This window comes from Pistacia vera, unplaced genomic scaffold (assembly GCF_008641045.1).
Source record: "Pistacia vera cultivar Batoury unplaced genomic scaffold, PisVer_v2 Contig296, whole genome shotgun sequence".
Taxonomy (NCBI): Eukaryota; Viridiplantae; Streptophyta; class Magnoliopsida; order Sapindales; family Anacardiaceae; genus Pistacia; species Pistacia vera.
The window spans coordinates 478,360-488,560 of record NW_022196108.1 but is presented as its reverse complement, the minus strand read 5'-3'; the positions used below and the strand labels follow the sequence as shown (position 1 = coordinate 488,560).

The 10,201-nt window shown below is 36.3% G+C and overlaps 1 protein-coding gene across 1 annotated transcript; it reads left to right on the top strand.

Annotated features, from left to right (window-relative positions):
* Nucleotides 1–1,353: 1,353 nt before the first annotated feature.
* On the top strand, nucleotides 1,354–2,536 carry LOC116135208 (protein MOTHER of FT and TFL1-like). The gene is made up of 4 exons (XM_031420912.1): nucleotides 1,354–1,587; nucleotides 1,744–1,805; nucleotides 2,045–2,085; nucleotides 2,171–2,536. Exons 1-4 carry the CDS (start codon nucleotides 1,387–1,389, stop codon nucleotides 2,392–2,394), a joined length of 528 nt encoding a protein of 175 aa, XP_031276772.1. The 5' UTR covers nucleotides 1,354–1,386; the 3' UTR covers nucleotides 2,395–2,536.
* Nucleotides 2,537–10,201: the final 7,665 nt, after the last annotated feature.

Sequence of the window (10,201 nt, the reverse complement as noted above, 5' to 3'; positions counted from 1 at the left end):
AATGGACCTGTTTGGTAGATTATTTGAAAAATGTTATTCTGAAAAAAATGTTTTAAGTTGAGTTGAGTTGGATTAAATTGAATATGATCAGATTTTGAAAATGTGTTTGGTAAAATATCTGAAAATTATATCAGAGTTGGATAATATACTGGAATACTTATTCGGTACATTTTTTTAAAAGGTTTTTAAGACAGAATAGGTGTTTGGTACATTTTCTGAAAATATTTATTATTACTTTTAATCTCCTACATTTGTTAATTTAGCTAAACACCCCTACAATAAAAGTTTAAAAATTAACTAAAGCACCCCAGCCACCCAAGAGGATAGTTGGTCGCTGGCAACCACAGTCGGACGGCAGTCGACAGTCGTCAGAATAGTGCAAGATCAGTTAGATCTGGCTAGTCGTACGTCGATATGGCTGTTTTCGGCTAGATCTATGACCAAAATTTGGCCGTTATTAACGGCTAGATAGCCAGATAGATCTAGCCATTTTTGACCAGATTGGCGCACGACCGGCCAAATCCGACTGATCATGTGCTGTTTCGACCATGTCGACCGACAGTGGCCGCTAGCAGTGGTTGCTGGCAGGTGGTGGTGGTCTTGGGTGGATTAATTTTCAGATTAGACGGAGAGAAAAATGAGAAGGAGAGAAAGGAAAACAAATGTTTTGAGTTGAATAAAGTTTGATAGAAAACTGTTTTGAGTTGAATAGTGTTGGATAGAAAAATGTTTTGAGTTGAATAATTTGAAAACAAGTCTCCCTTCTTTTCATGTTTAGACAAAAAAATGTTATTTGATTTGGATTAATTTTCAGAATAATAATCTCAATAAATAAATAAACACATATCATATTTTTTAATCCAAATAGGATAACAGAATAATGATCCAGAATAGGTAACAAACATGAGCATAATTTTCTTAAACATTACTTCAGTTATATATGTTGAGGTTGATTAAACGAATGGAGACAGATTGCATAATCCAACCTTCTTTACAAATCTTCAAAACGATATAAATAAATATAATATCCCAGGTTTTAAACAATTTTCAGTCTCTTTCTGTAACCTATCATATCGATAATTTTTTTTCTATTAATTATTTCTCGTCTAGTCTAAAAACACATATTTTTGACATTAAAGACGATGGTGGATATCAAAAACCGACTGAGATGCACAGAGACAACACGTGTCTTCTTGCCACCTATCATTGTGGACAACCAACGTGTTAGCCATCAAATCTCTTACACTACGTGTCACTCATCAGCCACTTCCTCCCATTTCTCACTCTAAAATTGAGAGCTTTCTTGTATAAATTAAACTTGTAAAGAACGGAACTCATACAAAATAGCACGTATGTTCATTAATATTTCTGGCTTGCCCCATCGTCATGGCTCGGTCTATGGAACCACTGGTGGTTGGTAGAGTGATCGGAGATGTAGTTGACATGTTCAATCCACTCACCCAATTTACAGTTCATTATGGGACAAAACAAGTTGCCAATGGCTGTAATATCAAGCCCTCCGTTGCTGCTGATAAGCCCCATGTTCGAATTCTTGCTCCTTGTCTGTCTTCCAATCTCTATACGCTTGTAAGTAACTCTTTTTTTTTTTTTTTTTGAAAGTAAAATACTATACAGAGTTAATTGATTGAGAATTCTGATCCATATACTGTGAGATATGAATATGTATCGGAATATAAGTTATGTTTGTTAAATGATTTGATAGTGATGGATGATTGTATATAGGTTATGGTGGATCCTGATGCTCCAAGTCCAAGTGAACCCAAATATAGGGAGTGGCTTCATTGGTAGAGTACCACAGTTATTCTTATTGATTATTAATTAAAAATGATTTGTTAATGAGTATTGAAAGTATTTAAATGCGCAAACATATGTATGATTGTATTTGTATTTATATATGTTGTAAATCAAGTGCGTTAATTGTGTTAAAAAATTGTATAGATTAGTGCATCATATTGAAATTTTCGTTAAAATATCTCTAGAAAGACCCTCAGTAGGTGACTTCAAAATTCGATACTTGTTGCAGGATTGTTGTAGATATCCCAGAAGGATCAGACGCAACAAAAGGTATATATCTAGCTAATCCTTTACATGCAAGTGTGGTGATATTAATATGTATTTGAATTGATATGTGGTTGGAAATTGAACGTAGGAAAAGAGTTGGTTCCCTACATGGGACCTCAGCCACCAACTGGTATTCACCGCTATGTGTTCGTGCTCTTTAAGCAGAACGGTCCAATGGTGGAGGGAACTCGGCCACCAGATGCCCGTAGTAATTTCAGCACCCGCCGATTCGCTGTGGAAAATGGACTTGGACCCCCAGTTGCCGCAGTGTATTTTAATTCACAGAAGGAAGTTGCAGTTAGAAAACGGTGAATGTCTAACATAGAATATTTTCGATATATATGCATGGATATTGTATAAGTGAAATATGCTTAGCAACATTAATTGATAGAATGAAGAAGAAGTTGTGGGTGATATGGATCTTATGTTAATGCATGGTGGGTTAAATTTGTTGGAGATGTGCATGATTAATTATTGCTTCAATAACTTTTTATGTACTGTGAAATTTATACAGGTACGGAAAATTACATTTTTCTCCATGCCATGCGTAAAGGAAGACTCCACTTTTTTACCAATGGTTTATGGTTCTGAACTCCATTCTCCTGAAAAATGGGTACGTTTGTTTCCCTATTTTTACCTTATCCTATTCCTATCATTTACAAAATACACGTTTGTTTCCCTATTATGAAAATACTATTATATTTTATTCAATAATTTTTAAACCCCCTAAGTTTATTAATTTAACTAAACATCCCCCAAAAAAAGTTTATAAATTGACAAAAACACCCTCACCCACCCACATTTGCCAAATTCTGGCCACCACCGCTGGAAGGTGGCCGGAATCTAGTATAACAGTGCACTACCGACTGAATCTAGCTGGTAGTATGCCGATCTAGCCTTTTCCAGCCAAATCCACAGTGGATTTGGTCGGAAAAGGCCAAATCTAAGGCTAGAGATGTGGCCGTTGATGGTCAGATCTTTGGATGTAGCTACTCGTATATGGCCATCGTTGACCATCAACGACGGCCATATCTTTGGTGTCATTGACGACCAAATACGGTCAGATCTGGCCGTTAATGGCTGGATTCAGCTGTAGATCTGGCATTTTCCAGCTAGATCTATGGTGGATCTGGCTGGAAAATGCCATATCGACGCACGACCGGCCAAATTCAGTTAGTCTTGTGCGGATACGGCAACTCCGGCCGCCCTCCGGAGGTGGTGGCATGCTGCCGATATTTAATGAGTGGGTGGGGGTGTTTTTGTTAATTTTTAATGTTTTATTACAGGGGTGCTTAGTAAATTAACAAACCTATGGGGTATTTTTATTAATTTTTAAATCCTACCTCGTAATAACTAGCCAACTCTTATTTTTCCAAAAATACTATCCAAAATACTAAAACGAATGCACCCTTAACATCTTCAACTTTTAACCCAAAGATATTCAAAATTTATTTTTGGGTGAGGTAACGAAAAATTCAAATATATATAACAAAATATTATTAATATTAAAAATTTACATTAATCGAAAAAAAATAATAGTAATACAGTAGAACCTCTCTAAAGTGATACTCTAAATAGAAATAACCTCAATATAGTCATAAAAAATTATGGTCCCAACTTGGGTCAATTATAAATAAGAATAAATTTCACATTGTAATAAGTTTTAATTTTTCTAGGTCATGTTTTAAGGAACTTGCCTCTACATAATAATAATTATATGTATCTTGCAAAAAAATATAGTATGTTGCATTGAATGTTTAAGATGAAATAAAAAATATTTATCTAAAATTGTTTGGAACAATGATTCATGCTTTAGAGTTGTTAGCACATATTTTATCTTGCAGGTACGTAATAAGTTGTAAGCATGGACACCTTCTTGTTAAAGCCAAATTATTTTTAGCTTCAAGCATATTTAGAGCTTCTTGATACGAAACTTTTGGTATTTCCGTATTATCATCCTCAAGGTTATCTCCTTCCACTTCTTGTCTAATTCCAGTAATGATTTTTTCTGTAGTTAAAGTATATACGACTTGTTGCTCATTTGAATGATTGAGAAAGATCAGGTACTGATGTGGGAAAAGGTAAAGCTAAGGTGGCTTGGAAGGAATATGTTCTCCAAAATTAGCGGGAGGTTTGGGCATTCCACCCTTGGCTATGTGGAATGTCTCCCTAATGACGTATCATGTTTGGAATATGGTGTCTAGGGAGGATGCCCTATGGGTCAAATGGATTCACACTTATAGGCTCCGTGGCCGCAGCTTCTGGAGTGTGAAAACCCCTTGGGTGCTAGTTGGAGTTGGCGTAAACTTCTTGCGATGAGGGATGTACTACGAAGACATATTGGGGTTATTATAGCTTATGGGTGGTCTACTTCCCTATGGTTTGACTCTTGGCACCCTTTAGGCCCGCTTAATCTCATTGTGCTTCAAAGGATATTCTATGAGTCGGGCCTGGGACAAAGGGCCACTGTAAATGACGTACTTGAACATGGGCAGTGGAGATGGCCTGATAATTTTAGGGAAAGATTTCCCCGCATTGTAGACCAAGTCCCTTCTATTTCGGGGGCCTTACGGTCGGATGAAACTTTTTGGAAGACTGTGGATGGAAGAAGAGCTAGATTTTCCTCATGCCAAACATGGAGGGATTTGTCAACTGAGAATATTGCAGTGTCCTGGTGTACTGTTGTATGGAATAGCACCTGTATTCCGTGACACTCTTTTATTTTATGGCTTGCCATCCGAAAGAAATTATTGACCTAGGACCGGATGTAGGCTTGGAGTAGATCTGAGGATCTTGCTTGTGTATTATGTGGCAATGTCATGGATTCCCATGACCATCTTTTCTTCTTCGATTACCCGTTTTCCCAGTTCATTTGGAGGATTGCCCAGATCAAAGGTAAATTCTTCACTTCGGTGACTGGTTGGGATAATATTATTACTTGGTTTGCAAACAATTTCAAAGGGAAAAACATCATAGCTGTTATAGGTCGGCTCTTGCTTGCGGCGACAGTGTACCTAGTATGGCAAGAGCGAAATCTATGCCTTTTTCAAGGAAAAGCCAGGAGCCTTGAGTATGTGAAGCGACAAGTCATAGAGATTGTCAGACTTCGATTGTGCATCCTGCATTTTAAAAATACAAGAAGAACCCGAAGAGTGGTGGAGGAATGGAATCTACCCAAGGAATGTGTTTTTGATAGGGTTCATAAATCTCACTGATTTTCTAATGTATCTTTGGAAGAAGAAAAGGCAGATGGTACCAAAAGGTGACTTTTTGCATCATGCTGGAGCTAGTGATGGCCTTGTAGATTACTAGTGTTATGAAGTGGATACTTCTGATGATAGCCTTCAGATCTTTAGTAGGCTGACTCATGACACTCTGGCTAGCTCCTTTGGCCTTTATGTTTATTTTTGGACCTACTATATGCTCTTATCTTTCCTCATCCAATTTGACTCTGTTTTGTGTATATATCAGATTTTTTTTGCCTGTAGGTATATAATGATTCCCTGCTACTTGCGCTACTTCAGATATTTTGATGATTGGTGGTGTGGGAATGTTGGGTCGTTGAGGATAAAAGGGGATCTTGTTGATGACTAGGTAAGGATTTTAATGAAAGATTCGGTCATGATGGTCAGTTGCCTTACTGTTCTTTGTTGGCATTTTTCTAGTTCAGGGCTGTCTTCGCTCTGTTGTTTGCCCACCAGCATGCGCTTTGTATCTTCTTTTTGGTAGATCAGTGTTTGAGTTTTCCCTTGGAGGTGGTGATTTTGAAGAAGGATGTTCTAGATTTTCAGTTACTCTTGGTGTGGGGATCTGATAATTGTTGTTACATTTGGTGATCTACTGGTGAGGTGTTGCAGCCAATTACAGTTGGCAACTGCTGATATTGTAATGTTTGTGGGCAATTGTTTTTTTTTTTATGTTTCTTGTTTGTTTTTGTTGCTATACAGGGTCTGGTTGTCTTCTTTTGCAGCAGCCTGGGAGGTCTTTTTGTGCATGTCAGGTTGCTTGTTTTTTAGCTTAAGGATAGGTGTTCTTTCTGTTGATGCTGGTTTTGCGCACCAACCAATTGTCACGTAGGTGACACTGTTTTATGAATTTTATGCTCGTGACAATGGATGCCTTTTACAGAAATAAATGAAAAGAGGCTTTTTAAGTGGTTCGGATGCTAAGGTAGCAAATCCTACGTCCACTGATTTTGTATTGATNTCCCTATGGTTTGACTCTTGGCACCCTTTAGGCCCGCTTAATCTCATTGTCCATCAAAGGATATTCTATGAGTCAGGCCTAGGACAAAGGGCCACTGTAAATGACGTGCTTGAACATGGGCAGTGGAGATGGCCTGATAATTTTAGGGAAAGATTTCCCCGCATTGTAGACCAAGTCCCTTCTATTTCGAGGGTCTTACGGTCGGATGAAACTTTTTGGAAGACTGTGGATGGAAGAAGAGCTAGATTTTCCTCATGCCAAACATGGAGGGATTTGTCTAGGAGTGTTCAAAAAAATACAAAAACCGAACCGAACTGCTAACCGAACCGAAAAAATGGTTCGGTTACGGTTCGAAAAAATCAAAAAACCGAATTTACGGTTCGGTTACCGGTTCGGGAAAAATTATAAACGGTTAACCGAAAACCGGTTTTCTAAACCGGTTTTTCAAATATATATTATATTAAATAAATAAATAATAACCTAAACTAAAATAAATCCCTAATTCACTCAATCTAAAATCCCAACCCAAATTTTTTTTCTTAGTTCCCAATATATTGTTTATATTTACAATTTAATTTAGGACAAAATTTAAAAAAAAAAAAGTTTTATTAAAAAAAAGGGAAAACCGGTTAACCGCTTTTTTTAAAACGGTTAACCGATTTGGTTTCGGTTCGGAAATTTTTTCGAACCAAAAATCCGGTTCAATTTAGAAAAGAATCGGTTAACCGCTTTTGAACACCCCCAGATTTGTCAACTGAGAATATTGCAGTGTCCTGGTGTACTGTTGTATGGAATAGCACCTGTATTCCGTGACAGTCTTTTATTTTATGGCTTCCCATCCAAAAGAAATTATTGACCTAGGTCCGGATGCAGGCTTGGAGTAGATCTGAGGATCTTGCTTGTGTATTATGTGGCAATGTCATGGATTCCCATGACCATCTTTTCTTCTTCGATTACCCGTTTTCTCAGTTCATTTGGAGGATTGCCCAGATCAAAGGTAAATTCTTCACTTCGGTGACTGGTTGGGATAATATTATTACTTGGTTTGCAAACAATTTCAAAGGGAAAAACATCATAGCTGTTATAGGTCGGCTCTTGCTTGCGGCGACAGTGTACCTTGTGTGGCAAGAGCGAAATCTATGCCTTTTTCAAGGAAAAGCCAGGAGCCTTGAGTATGTGAAGCGACAAGTCATAGAGATTGTCAGACTTCGATTGTGCATCATGCATTTTAAAAATACAAGAAGAACCCGAAGAGTGGTGGAGGAATGGAATCTACCCAAGGAATGTGTTTTTGATAGGGTTCATAAATCTCACTGATTTTCTAATGTATCTTTGGAAGAAGAAAAGGCAGATGGTACCAAAAGGTGACTTTTTGCATCATGCTGGAGCTAGTGGTGGCCTTGTAGATTACTAGTGTTATGAAGTGGATACTTCTGATGATAGCCTTCAGATCTTTAGTAGGCTGACTCATGACACTCTGGCTAGCTCCTTTGGCCTTTATATTTATTTTTGGACCTACTATATGCTCTTATCTTTCCTCATCCAATTTGACTCTGTTTTGTGTATATATCAGATTTTTTTTGCCTGTAGGTATATAATGATTCCCTGCTACTTGCACTACTTCAGATATTTTGATGATTGGTGGTGTGGGAATGTTGGGTTGTTGAGGATAAAAGGGGATCTTGTTGATGACTAGGTAAGGATTTTAATGAAAGATTCGGTCATGATGGTCAGTTGCCTTACTGTTCTTTGTTGGCATTTTTCAAGTTCAGGGCTGTCTTCGCTCTGTTGTTTGCCCACCAGCATGTGCTTTGTATCTTCTTTTTGGTAGATCAGTGTTTGAGTTTTCCCTTGGAGTTCGTGATTTTGGAGAAGGATGTTCTAGGTGCATGTTTGGCTTAATATTTTTATCCCTATTCTGGATCCTATTCTCTAAATAATGTTTGGCACACTATTCCAGAAATATTATCTTATTTTTTTAATTATTTTTAACCCCATAAGGTTATTAATTTCACTAAATACCCCCTAAAAAAAAGTTCAAAAATTAACAAAAACACCCCCATCAACCCAACTTGTCAGATTCCGGCAACCACCGTCGGTGATAGCCGGAATCTGTACAAACGGCCTAACTTCCGACCAGAAATGGTCGGAAGTTCACCGCTGCGACCTTTTCCAGCCAGATCTGGCCGTCAGCGACGGCCAAAGAAATGGCCGTCGTTGACCGAAAACGACGGCCACGAAGATGGCCCTCGTTTGGCCATTTCCGGCCGTCGACGGCCATAACAGACCGTAGATCTGGCCGGAAAAGTCCATAACGGCGTGTTACGGCACAGATCCGACCGGTCTGTGCCGTAACGAAATATTCCGGTCAGATTCCGGCGGTGGTGGCCGGAATCTGACACTGCAGGTGGTGGGGGTGTTTTTGTCATTTTATATATTAGGGTCTTTAGTTAAATTAGTAAACCTAAGGGCTTTTTCATAAATTTTTAAAATTTACCTCGTAATACTTCCCTATCTAATAACCCAATACTATCCCTAAAATCCTATCCAAAATACTAAACCAAACGCACCCAGATTTTCAGTTACTCTTGGTGTGGGGATATGATAATTGTTGTTACCTTTGGTGATCTACTGGTGAGGTGTTGCAGCCAATTACAGGCGGCAACTGCCGATATTGTAATGTTTGTGGCAATTGTTTTTTTTTTATGTTTCTTGTTTGTTTTTGTTGTCATACAGGGTCTGGTTGTCTTCTTTTGCAGCAGCCTGGGAGGTCTTTTTGTGCATGTCAGGTTGCTTGTTTTTTAGCTTAAGGATAGGTGTTCTTTCCTTTTGCTTTTTGTTTGTATAGATCAGCTCTTGGTCCTGTCCAAGGGTTAGGATTGTGAATATTATTATTTTTATTTTATACAATTACCGAATTTACCAAAAAAAAAAAAAAAAATCATTAATATCCATTTGATTAGTGTAATGAAGTTGTCAAATCTGATTACTCAATTTTACAATGACTTTTTGATATCTATTTTTGTACTATCCTAATGCTACTAAAACAATGAATTAAAATCCTAATACTACTAAAACATGAATCATTAAATAATTTTTGAATCAAAACAATAATTTTTATAACCACATCTCTATTATGTTATAATCTCTTTGTGGTAATAAATTTAGTTGGTCTCAATATTAAGACTATATAGAGGTTATAATCTCTTCATGGTAATAAATTTAGTTGGTCTCAACATTAAGACTATATAAAAGTTCTACTGTATAAAACATAGTGATTTTTATTTTATAAGAAAGAGAAATGAAGTTGAAGACCTACATTATAAAGTGAGCTAATATTTATTCTATTAAGAAGAGAAGAAATATTATTTTTTGATTTAAGAATACAGTATAAATGGAGGAAGATGTGGAAACAAGAATTAGAAATGTATTCATGATAAATTTTATTCAAAATTATCAAGATTTTATAAATCTTTAATTGGAATAAAATCATCACACCATAAAACTTTATATTTTAACTTAAAAAATTAGAAATTAATTTCATGAAATTTTATTTCTAATTATCAAGATTTAAGAAAATAATTTATTAGAATAAAATGTCTTTTCATGAATGATCATATTTTCATAAATTCATATAAATCTTCTTTATGAAAACTTTGAATTTAAAATAGAAAACAAATTCATAAAAATTTATTTCTAATGTCATGATTTATGAAAAATCTTTAATTAGAATATAATTACTTTCATGAAAATTATCGTATTTTATAAATTCATCCAATTTTTCATTTAAAGAAACAATTTTGAATAAACTCAAAAAATACATATATTCATGACAAATATCTAATAAGTGCAATTCAAATGAAATTTCTAAACAGCCCTTAGTATTCTCTGCAGGTTAGAGATCTGTTATTTG

What these genes read in the sequence shown, in the direction of transcription:
- LOC116135208 (XM_031420912.1), top strand. Translation starts at nt 1,387, where the DNA reads ATGGCTCGGTCTATGGAACCACTGGTGGTTGGTAGAGTGATCGGAGAT. An exon ending in CTTCCAATCTCTATACGCTT is followed by an intron (nt 1,588 to 1,743) that starts GTAAGTAACTCT and finishes GATTGTATATAG; the next exon opens with GTTATGGTGGATCCTGATGC. An exon ending in TATAGGGAGTGGCTTCATTG is followed by an intron (nt 1,806 to 2,044) that starts GTAGAGTACCAC and finishes TACTTGTTGCAG; the next exon opens with GATTGTTGTAGATATCCCAG.